General features: G+C 43.5%; 2 protein-coding genes across 2 annotated transcripts in view; one reads left to right on the top strand and one right to left on the bottom strand.

Moving 5' to 3' along the window:
- Positions 1-6,223, top strand: part of Crym (crystallin mu) — a 25,468-nt gene extending 19,245 nt beyond the window's left edge. Inside the window, exons 6-8 of the mRNA XM_008843836.3 lie at positions 1,845-1,966; positions 2,630-2,714; positions 5,892-6,223. Of these exons, the coding sequence (XP_008842058.1) occupies positions 1,845-1,966; positions 2,630-2,714; positions 5,892-5,956 (272 nt within the window). The 3' untranslated portion in view covers positions 5,957-6,223. The remainder of the gene's footprint in view (positions 1-1,844; positions 1,967-2,629; positions 2,715-5,891) is intronic.
- A 2,993-nt stretch (positions 6,224-9,216) lies between these two features.
- The window catches only part of Anks4b (ankyrin repeat and sterile alpha motif domain containing 4B), a 14,482-nt gene continuing 12,146 nt past the window's right edge, over positions 9,217-11,552 (bottom strand). The window contains exon 2 of the mRNA XM_008843837.2: positions 9,217-11,410. Coding sequence (XP_008842059.1) covers positions 10,327-11,410 — 1,084 coding nt within the window. The 3' untranslated portion in view covers positions 9,217-10,326. The remainder of the gene's footprint in view (positions 11,411-11,552) is intronic.

Consider the following 11,552-nt stretch of genomic DNA (forward strand, 5'->3'; position numbering starts at 1 on the left):
CTCTCTCTCTCTGTGTGTGTGTGTGTGTGTGTGTGTGTGTGTGTGTGTGCTCACGCTACCATACATGTGTAGAGGTCAGAGGACAACCTTGGGTATCCATTCTCACCTCTCACCTTGTTTGAGGCAGGGTCTCAGTTGTTCAACTCTGTGTACACCAGGCTAGCTCATTCGTGATGTTCCAGGAATTCTTTTTCTGCCTCCCTGCTCCCTTAGGAGCACTGGGATTACAGATGCACACTATCACATTGGCTTTATATATGTTCTGGGGATTCAAACTCAAGTGCTTACATTTGAATGGCCAGTGCTTTACCCTCTAAGCTATCTCCCCAGCTTGTTTTCTTTTGTCAAGACAATCTTAAGTCAAAGCTTCCTCTGCCTTTTCCTCCTTGCCTCCCTTCCTCCTCTCCTCCTCCTCATACTTTTTCTCCTCGTCCTCTTCCTTCTTCCTGAAGTACTGAGGATGGAACCTAGGGCCTCATACATGTTAGACAGATGCCATACCACTGAGCTACAGCCCCAGCCCTCCCACTTTTCTCTATTATGGTTTCTCTGTGACCTTGACACTGGGCTCTTTTGTCATGAGTTAGGAGAAAAGGCAGTTTGGGGTGAAGAATGGGAAGGATTAGAGAGCAAGCCCACAGAAGATAAGGAGCACGGAGGGTCTGTGTTTTGTGATGGGTGCAAAGCATCACTTCCAACAAACAGAATAGGCCCTCAGGTGAAGCTGTGGTGTTCTAACAGACCTAGAGTCACCGATGGCGTGCGTGGCCAGATCTTCACTCTTCAGAGTTTTAATTTGTACATCTGTGAAATGGAGTCAGACATGGAAGAGTACTTACGAGATCAATAAAGAAGGTAAATGTAAAGTAGAACAGACAGTAGTTACCTAATAAACGAATGCTGGGGCTAGAGAGATGGCTCAATGGTTAAGAATGTACACTGCTGCTCTTACAGGGGACCTGACTTTGGTTCCTTCTACCCAAGTTGGGCAGCCCACAACTACTTGTAACTCTAGTTCCATGGGTGATCAGATGCCTCTTGCCTGCTCAGACACCTGTACTCTTGTGCGCATACCCCCCGCCAACCCGCCACACACACAATTTTGAAAAATAGATTTTTAAAATAAAAGTGACCTCAGAATCTTATGGGAATGAAGTAGGGTAAGGAAAAGAAGGAAACAGCTCAGTCTGTAAAGTTCTTGCCATACAAGCATGAGGACCTGAGTTCAATCTCTAGAACCCACATACCCACATCAAAAACAAAATACAGTGGTGCGCACTTGTAATGTCTGGACACAGAAAGATCACCAGAGTTCACTGACCAGCCAATATAGCTTAATCAGAGAACATCATGTCCCAGTGAGGAAACCCTGTCTCATAAAACAAGATGGACAGCTATTCTGAGGAACAATACTGAGGTTAATCTCTGGTCTTCAGAAACACCTGCACATATGTATACATGCACCAGCATACACATACATATAAATAATGTTTCTGGTTTTTTAAATGTTTTTGAGACATCTCACTATGGTAGTCCTGGCTGGCCTGGAACTCACTTTGTAGACCAGGCTAATCTCTAGCTCACAGAGCTCCATCTGCCTCTGCTCCCAAGTGCTGGGATTAAAGGCGTGCACCGCTATGCCTGGCCCATATGCAAATAATTTTTTTGGAAAAGATAAAATGGTGTTATTTTTAAGAAGCACTCCATCTTACTGATTGGGAGGGACCTGGACTGGGAAAGGAGGGGTATCGTAAGTCTGAATATTCTTGTGTGCCCTCTGCTCACTTCTCTTTCTCCTAATGGGGGACTTCATTGCGCTGAGGGCCTGTTTTCCTGTCTTGTAGCCATTGGAGCCAGCAGACCTGACTGGAGAGAACTGGATGATGAACTCATGAAGCAAGCCGTGCTATATGTGGATTCCCGGGAGGCTGCCTTGAAGGAGTCAGGAGATGTCTTGTTGTCAGGGGTGAGCCTCCTCTCCTCAGCAGAGCTGCCACCAAGCTGGCCCTGGCCTGGCTCCCAGAGTTTCACTAACTTCCCCTCCAGACCTTGGTACCTCACCTCCTGATGAAGAAGCCCCTAAATATCTTGCAGCCATCTTAATCCCATTCCAGAAAAATATGGCCATATGGCAGTGACATGTGTTTTCATGTCTTCTCTGCCTGGAGGGAGAAATTTGATTTTTTTTTCCAATGTGCTGTCCTATAAGGATGTGGGATTGGGAGATAAGGATTCTGTTGTAGCCTGGAACCCTTCCTGATGTGGCAGCACAATAGGGCTGTGGTTGGCTATCCTTTGGATACCTAGTCCCCCCGAAATCAGGGCATAGAAGCAAGAAGTGGGCTGCAAAGTGCACAGTCAGATAATAGCATGCCAATTTCTTCATGAACACAGGGGACCTGGCAGTTGGCCAGACACAATAATCTCTGTGCTTGTGATGTCCAAAAGGCAGGGGCTACGCGAAAAGAATATCGGGGGCACCTTCCTCCCTGATAACATCTAGTTCATGGGTGGTTCTTTTAAAAACCTATTTCATTCTCTGTCCAGTTCAGGGTTCTATGCTCGCCTCAGAAGCCAGCGCTGCACCGATTGTAGTTCCATCCTTAGTTAGCATGTGTTTGTATCACAGGCTGAGATCTTCGCTGAGCTGGGAGAGGTGGTGAAGGGAGTAAAGCCAGCCCACTGTGAGAAGACCACAGTGTTCAAGTCTTTAGGTAAGACCCACTGATTGCTCCCTGAGCACAAATTCAACCATGGGAAAAAGGCAGGTTTATCAACTAGGGAAAGGAAAGATGAATGAGTTACCAGGCTCTGTCATTGAATCATTGTGAAGTCTGTCATCCAGGTCAATTATTGACCTGTTTGAGTAGAGAGTTTAGGCCTATGAACTCTGGGTTGGGCAATCCTGAGATAGATTCCGTGTTATGCACTGAATATATGCTCTTGGGCAAGTTACTTGATGTCTCAGAACCAACGTTTCTTCACAACCTTTACCTTGAGTCCTTGTGAGGATTAAGTGAAATGTGCAAGGAAGACAGTTTGCACATCTAAGTGTAGTAAATCACCTAGGCTTAAACATAAGTGAGTTCAGAAGTAGATACCACCAGAGAAAAAGCAGAAGAAAGATATTAAAAGCTGAAGGGAACTGACAGAGACCCAACCTAAAGGAGATCAAGGTAGGAAGTATAGAACCTAATAGGCTTCCATTTCCTCCTTCCCAGCCTAAAGGAGATCAAGGTAGGAAGTATAGAACCTAATAGGCTTCCATTTCCTCCTTCCTCCCACTTGATACTCGGGGATGGGCTTTCATGGGGAGTTCAAAACCACCTTGACTAGTATAGGTTGAAGCCCAATGAAGGGTGAGCTTCCAATGACCAATCTGCCCCTTGGATCTAGTCTCTCACTCGATGAAATATAAGGAAAAAGATACACATAGGAACGGAACTGATAGATTGTTAAGCGCTTGATAAATAGTTACTACCTTGAGTCCCTTGAGAGTGCCTTCTGCTCTAAGACCTTACATACTTCTTTATATCAAGGTGTAGAAACTTGAGTACTTGCCAGAGTATTAAGAGTGCTCTGTCCAGCAGCAGACATCTACAGCAAAACAATATTTGCTGGACATGACAAGACCATTGCACACATGAACTCAGCAGCTGTGGCTACATGCACAAGACCTGCCCAAGATCAAGCCAGCCAAAATCCCAGCATGGATGGAGAAGGGGCTCATGAAGTCCCTCCCCTAGCTGAGGAGCTAGTGACAATTGATGGCTGCTGCCAGAGTGGGGAGTCAGTTTTCTTCCAAGATGTGGTCCCTGAGAGGCTACCCATACTCCAGTAGATGGTCATACACCCTTGGACATACAGGCAGCACTAAGAGGACACAGTGGGTTAACAAAAAAAGAGCACATGATATTGGGAAAAATTGGTGAGGGAATAGGGAACTATCAGAGGGGAGGGAATGTGGGTAGATTGGATCAAAACACATTATATTATGCATGAACTTATCAAACAATGAAAAGAATGCTCTGGTCACTTAGCATCTATGCTGTCAATTAGTATCCAAGCTTTATCTGGTTAAGTATTTTTTTAATTTCCTATGTACTAGATCAATGAAGGCAGTGTAAGCTTTATGCAGTGACATCTCATTGATCCAGTTGTACATGGAAATTTCCAAGCTCATAGCAAGGCAGAGATCAGCCAGCCTCATTAAAGAGGCAGAAGTCTTCTCTTCTGGCTGTTTTTTACCTTCTTTGAAGGGCTGGTTTATTGGCACACCCTCTCATCTAACTGATACATATTAATCCCTTGTATATATCTAGGTATAAAAATTAAGGTGCGTATCCAAAATTACAGATTGAATAATATCCCTTATCTGAAATCCTTGGGTTCGCAGTGCTTCGTATTTCGATCCTTTTTGTAGTTTGGAATACTTCCATACATTGACTCTGGTCTGGCTGAACCTAATAAGAAAAATCCAAAGAGATCTCAAATTGAAGAACTTCTGAGTTCCAACATCATCTTCAAAAAGTTTCATATTTTTGGAGTATTTTGAGTTCCAGATTTTTAGAGGAGATATGCAACCTTTACAAGATTAAAGTAAGATGGTAAAGAGGGTTTAAAATAGACGAGAGTCAGCAAACCTGTAGGCTCAACCCAGCCAACCACCGGTTTTGGTTTTGGTTTTGTTTTGAGACAGGGTTTTGCTGTAGCCCCAGCTGGCCTGGAACTCCCTCCTTAAATCAGGCTGGTCTCAACCTCATAGAGATCTGCCTGCCTCTGCCTCCCAAGTGCTAAGATTAAAGGCATGAGTTACCACATCTGGCAACCACCTGTTTTTGTATGAGCTATGAACTATAAAGTTTCTACATTGTTAAAAATATTTTATTATTTTTATTTTATGTGTATGAGTGTATTGTCTGCATATATGTGAGTGCACCTGTGTCATGCAATGCTGTGGAGGTCAGAAGAGGGTGTCGGATTCCCCTGGGACTGGAGTTAAGGACAGTTTGTAGCCACCATGTGGGTGCTGGGAATTGAACTCAGGTCCTCTGCAAGAGTAGTCAGTGCTCTTAACTGCTGAGCCATCGCTCCATCCCCTAGTTTCTACATTTTTAAATGATTGGGGTGGGGCAAATAAAAGAATAAGCTTTCAAGACACATAAAAATGATAGGAGGCTGAGGAAATGGCATAGTCCAGAGAGTACTTGCCACACAGGCATGAGGATCTGAGTTTGGATCCCCTGAAACCCATGTAAAAAGCCAGATGTGGCAGTATGCGCCTGTCATTCCAGCGCTAGGAGGAGGGGGTTGGAGATAAGAAGATCCCTAGGACTCACTGGCCAGCAGCTCTGTGTTCAGTGAGAGACCATCTCAAAAACAAAGCCAACTAAACAGACACAAAACATAAGATGAGCAGTTGAGGAAGATAGCCAACCTTGACCTCTGACCTCCACATGCATGCACACGTGCATGCAGACCCACACAGGCACATGAACCCCCACATACATACATAAAAAAGAAATAAGAAATTCAAGCTGTAATGTCCATAAATAAATCTTTATTGAACACAGGCTCACTGTCACCTGTGGCTACTTTCCCACAAAAGGGCAGGACTGAGCCACTGTGACAGGGACCTACAAAGCATAAACTATTTACTGAAATGTTGCTGACCTCTGAACTAGACCTTGAGAGATATAACATTTGGACATTTCTTGCTTAGGATCACAGTCCTTGAGTTGAGCAGCCCTTTGTAGATTAACCACATCTGAGCCCACCTCTGGGTAGCAGTTTCTGTTATCCCGGATGGGCATTAGCATCAGAAAACCCACAGGGTTGTTTTGGGAAAAACCATTCTGATAAAAGGTGAACCAAATTTCTTTCCACTCCAGGAATGGCGGTGGAAGACCTGGTTGCAGCCAAACTAGTATATGATTCCTGGTTATCTGGCAAATGAAATGAAGCCTTGTACTGAACTGGATGCTACTGCTCCAAGGATAAGGTTGTCTGGTAATGTCTAGATCAAATAAGGAAGCCCAGCCCCCAGTGAACTAGATTCTGTGATTGTCACTCTTCCCTAACCTACTGAGATCCCTATTCACATTTGTAGCTGGAAAGCAAACCCAGGCGGTCATTTCTTCTGTTATACCGGGTGATAATGGCATTCCCTACCCTTCTGTTTCACTTTGTATTTCCCTGAAATAAAACATTTTCCAATTCTTCACTGTGTGCTTTGATATTTTCTGTGGGAAAGAGACAAGAGGATCAAGTGCTTTCATCCACTCCCGTAGACTCCAAAGGAGGTCAACTGGAATAACATTTTCCCACTTTTAATTGAATATTGTTCACTATAAAACTATTTTCTTTTTTCATCCATGTGAGGGATCAAATCCAGAGACTCACACACTGCCACTAAACTACATCCCCAGCATAGTTCACCATTTTAAGGTGTGCAACTCAATGGGTTTTCATAAGGGTTGTACAACCATTGCCCCAAAGAAACCTGGTACTTGACAGTGTCACTACTTGTTCCTCCTCTTCCCAGCCCCTGGAAGACACTAATCCACTTTCCACCTCTACAGGTTTTCCTCTTCGGGAAAGTTAATATAAATTCCATTGTATCCTATGTTGCATCTTGTGTCTATTCTAAAATTTAAAGGAATACTGGAGTTTCTAGATCAACTCAGAACTCCTTTGGTGAGAGGTAGTAGAAATGGCATCTCAGTCTACCTAAGTCTAAGAGAATCAATGATGAAATAAATCCATCTGTCTTGTAATTAAGAAGCCAAAAGCCCCCAGAAAAAACAAAAACATGTCTGGTGACCAATAGCTTCCAAAAAGGGTGAGGGTCCATGTTTCTCATTTCTCCCAACCTGATGACCTCCCCCTACTATGTAAGTTGGAGTAGCAAGCAGAAATAGTGTCTCAGGAAGTTCCTGAAGAATATTTGATGAGGGGAAACCTGGCCTTTATAATAACTATGTGTGATAGAGACAGGCTGAGCATTGAGTGCCTGATGATACAACTGCCTTTGTGTGCATTATTGAAGTGTAGCTTCAGTTTATTCCAGAACAAAACACGGTATCTGTAAACATATTCCCCAATGTGTCATACCTAATAATCCACAAGCTTCTTGAATCCATTCATCAGGGAAGAATGAATGAGTTCATCAGATTTAAGCCTCTGTATCATCCCTAAGCTGTATCCTTCTTCATGCCTTTTGAAGTAACTCAAACAGATGTGAGTGAGAAAGTAGGCTGGACACAATGGTCTCTATATTATAAACACAGGCAGTGGTAAATTCTTCATGATGTAAGTCTGGCTATAAGTATCCAGTGAACATCAACTATTCAGAAGTGTTTGGATTTGGATTTGGATTTGGGGTTTCAAAAACTATCAGCATAAAAGTACTGGTGAGGATTGGGGGGATAAGGAATGTCATACACTGCTAGGTAGTCACTGTGGAAATCCATGTGGAGGTTCTTTCAAGAACTAAAAATAGAACTACCATATGATGCAGCTACACCACTCCTGGGTACCTACCTGATGGACTAAAAGTTCTTCAACAGGGATACCTTTACATCCATGTTTCTTGCTCCACTGTGCACATGAGAACAGTCTAGATGTCCATCAACAGATGAATGGATAAAGAAAATGTGGTAATTCTACTAAGTGGAATTTTATTCGACTGTAAAGAATGAAGTTATGACATTTACAGGAAAATGGATGGGTGCAAAGATTGTTAAACAATATATGCCAGACTCAGAAACAAAGATCCCATATTTTCTTTCATTGCAGAATCTAGAATGTGTGTGTGTGTGTGTGTGTGTGTGTGTGTGTGTGTGTGTGAAAAGTAGAAAGGGCTGCGAGAAAAGGAAGAAGTTCAAAAAACAGGAAGGACAATAGAGGATGATGGAATGTGTATGTATGTATGTATGTACATATGTATGTATGTATAACATGAAAGCAGAACCAGGACTGTTTGGGGGGAAGGAAAGGGATCAATAAGAGGGGTAGGGCAAATGAAGGCATGCAAGGAGCAAATAAGAGCAATGTATAATAATAATTATGTAAGAAAATGCCACAGTGTAACCAGTAAGTTTTTATGCTAACTAAAATAATTAATTTAAAAAAATTGTAAAAAACCTGTCAGCAGCAATGTTGCCAGTTTCTTATATGGCAATTGTGTTGTAGGGAGTAGCAAATAAGAGCAATGTATAATAATAACTATGTAAGAAAATGCCACAGTGTAACCAGTAAGTTTTTATGCTAACTGAAATAATTAATTTAAAAAAAATTGTTAAAAACCTGTCAGCAGCAATGTTGCCAGTTTCTTATATGGCACTTGTGTTGTAGGGAGTGCCTCAGAATTGAATTGAAATGTGATCTGCTAGAGAAAAGAGAGAGGATCAGAAAACTCAGGAAGCTTAGGAAAGTCATAAGATACACAAGGCCCTTCCCAAGGTTATAAAAGCAGTGACTAGCAGCCAGGGAAAAGAGAGTCTCTTCAGTGTGCCTGCCTAGAACTTGAGCAGGGAGCTCTAGGGATGCACTTTCCATGAATCATTACCCATGCTGAGGGTGGGCTTTTTGGTGATGGAGTTACCTTTGAGTTGCCCATACGCCATTTAAGTAACTCCAAAAGACTTACTGGTTCACTATGCTAGACTTGGGTGAAGTTGCTTCTTTCATCTGTCATAGGTGCGCTATCAGGGGTGAAAAGACATTTGTTCACATCTCCTCAGGAAAAGTCACACAACAGGAAGCAACACTTAGTCATCTGTCAGCGTGACAAAGAACCCGAGATCCACTTAAGGAAGAGAAGCTCATGTTGGTGCATCACTTCAGAGGCTTTGATCCGTGGTCGTGTAGCCTTATTGCTTTAGGATGTGTGGCAAGGTGGTGCATTATGTGGAAGCATGTGGCACAGGAAACCTGTTCACTTCACCGTGGCTGGAGAACAGAAAAAGGCAGGGGAGAGGGCTGGGGTCCCAATACCCCCTTCCAGAGCATGCCCCAGATGACCTAACTTCCTTCTACTAGATCCCACCTGGAGGATGGGTTTCCACCACCTCTCAGTAGCTACAGGGCTGATGGCTAAGCTTTTAACATATGGGCCTTTGGGCTCCACTTGAGATCTAAACTGTAACATAACGGATTCCCAGACACACAGCACCGGTGAGATTCAATAATAAAGAGAAAACAACCACAGCAAGCATGAGTATTAAAATTTACTTTTACAACCAATCTTCCTAAAAACAGCTAGATTTTCCCCTCCTTTTTTAAATTTCAGGGGGCAATTACCCCCAGAAAAATCATGAAAAGGGCCAGGCATCCATTTTCTGAATCCTCCCTGCTTCTCCTTCACCAACCTCTTGTTTACATTTCATTTTTGTCAGCTCAGGCCATCATAACAAAACACTGTAGACAGAGTGGCTTAAACAGTAGAAAATTGTTTTTCACAGCTCTGGAGGCTGAAAGTCCAAACTGACCCCAGGTTTGGTGTCTCCCAAGGTCTCTCCCTTGGCTGGTGACAGCCATCTTCTTGCTGTGATCTCTTTTCTCCATTTCTGAGCATATCTCTGGTACACCTTCCTTTTCTTATAAGTCATATGGAATTAAGAGCCCATCCTATGACTTCATTTACCATTATAATCACCTCTATAAAGTCCCTATCTCCAAAACTGCTCACTTTGGGGGTTAGAGATTCAGCAACACGAATTTTAGAAGGGACACAATTCAATCCACAACAGGCATACCATATTCTCTTTCTGCAGTCTCCCTCCCTCCACTCTGTCCTCATTTTCAAACAAGGAGTTCTATAAACTCAACTCTGTTCTTGTAAACATCTGTTAAAGCATCATTCAAGTTGGGCTTTTGAGTTTCATACCAGTGAGAGAGACTGGTTTCCACAGAAGTCAAAGTCACAGGCCTAAGGACCGTACCAGAACTAGGATCTCTACGCTATGCAGATCAGAAGCAGGCTAATGTAATGAGAATATAATTTTAAGTGCAGAGTTAGAAAAACAAATTGCTTTCCTGTTTCTATCATCCAACAGCCATTTGTTCAAAAATATCAACAAGATAACTGAAGAGAAATGCTGTTTTCTTGTCCCAAGGTCTCATTGTGTTCCCACTGATGGTTTACTTAGATAGGCACAGGTATTTCCCAGAGTCTGGGCCTCTAACGGGGACATCTCTCAAGCCCTAGCACCTATTCTTGGTGGCCTGATGCTGGATGGAGAAGGGGTGCTTTCCGGAGTGCTTCCAGTGAGCCACAGCATCACCCCCATGCTGCAGGCTCACCCTGTTCATCAACACCTTCCATCAGAGGCTGGTGTCGACCAGCTGCCCAGGCTGCTGTAACACCTGCTTCCTTCTGTTTATGGCATTAAGAACTTTCTTCCTGGGCCCCAGCTGCATTTGTATATGCTGCAAGTCCTCATCAGAGCAAAGCAACAGAGCTTCTAGATCCATCTGTTCTCTCACGAAAATGGGAAGGAATTCTTCCAGGTGCTGAGACTGCAGGAACACTTCCAGGGGAGTTGCATCAACCACATCTTCCTCCCACTCCACTTCTTCCTCCTTCCAAGGAAGATCACATGCGATGCTGGTTTCCTCTCGCTCCTCATCAGCCTCATCTTCATCAGCTTTTACTGCTCCTTGTCTTTGAAACAATTCACTGGGCATTTTAAATTCCAACTCCCTCTTGATGCTTGATATGTCTTCGGGGTTCAGCACTCTGCTCCTTCTAAAAACAATACTTCCTAGACCTGGACGCTTGAGAATGGACTCATGATGCACATCACTGACCTCTGAGAACCGGAGCTTCTCTTTGAAGTCCTCTTGGAATGACTCTTCTTCCTCCTCTCTGAATACTTCTATCACATGCTTCTGCCCGCTTTGGCCTTCGTTCCCTACCTGCTCGGCTGTATCTTTGTTCTTCTTGAATTTCAACTTGAAGGTGTCTTTAATGCCCTTAGACAGTGACCCAAACCCACCAGAAGCAGAAGAATTTGAAAGGGTTGACCTGGAGAAGGTCCCCTGGGGAGAAGAAAAGGACCCAGGGTTCTCTTTGTTGTAGGTACGTGCCATCTTGCTTTGATGCTTCTCCTGAAGCCTTTCACATTCTTTGATCTGCCTCCTGGCATTCTTCTGGGCCTGCTCCTTCAGTCTGGTGACCTTCTTGGGGTTCATGGAATTCTGGGTGGTAGCAGCTTTATCCAGGATAGCAATACATTCATTCTGCTCCCTGCTAGCAGCAGCATCTAGTGGAGACTGCAAGTCGTTATCCAGGGCAAAAATGTTGGCACCAAAGTTGACCAGGAATTTGACGCAGTGGGAATGGCCATTGGAGGCAGCATAATGTAAAGGAGTGTTTCCCCAGATGTCACATTTATCGGGGTCCCCGCTAGAGAAGAAAATAGGAGAGATGCATGTCAGATGTCTTTTCTCTGAACATGAGGCCTATAAAGAAAAACAATAACAAAAATGCATATTCATCCTGCCTTGATGTTGACATATGATGGCTAGTAAGTCTAGCTATGTCACAG

The sequence above is a fragment of the Nannospalax galili genome, unplaced genomic scaffold, assembly GCF_000622305.1.
Source record: "Nannospalax galili isolate Female #2095 unplaced genomic scaffold, S.galili_v1.0 scaffold381, whole genome shotgun sequence".
Taxonomy (NCBI): Eukaryota; Metazoa; Chordata; class Mammalia; order Rodentia; family Spalacidae; genus Nannospalax; species Nannospalax galili.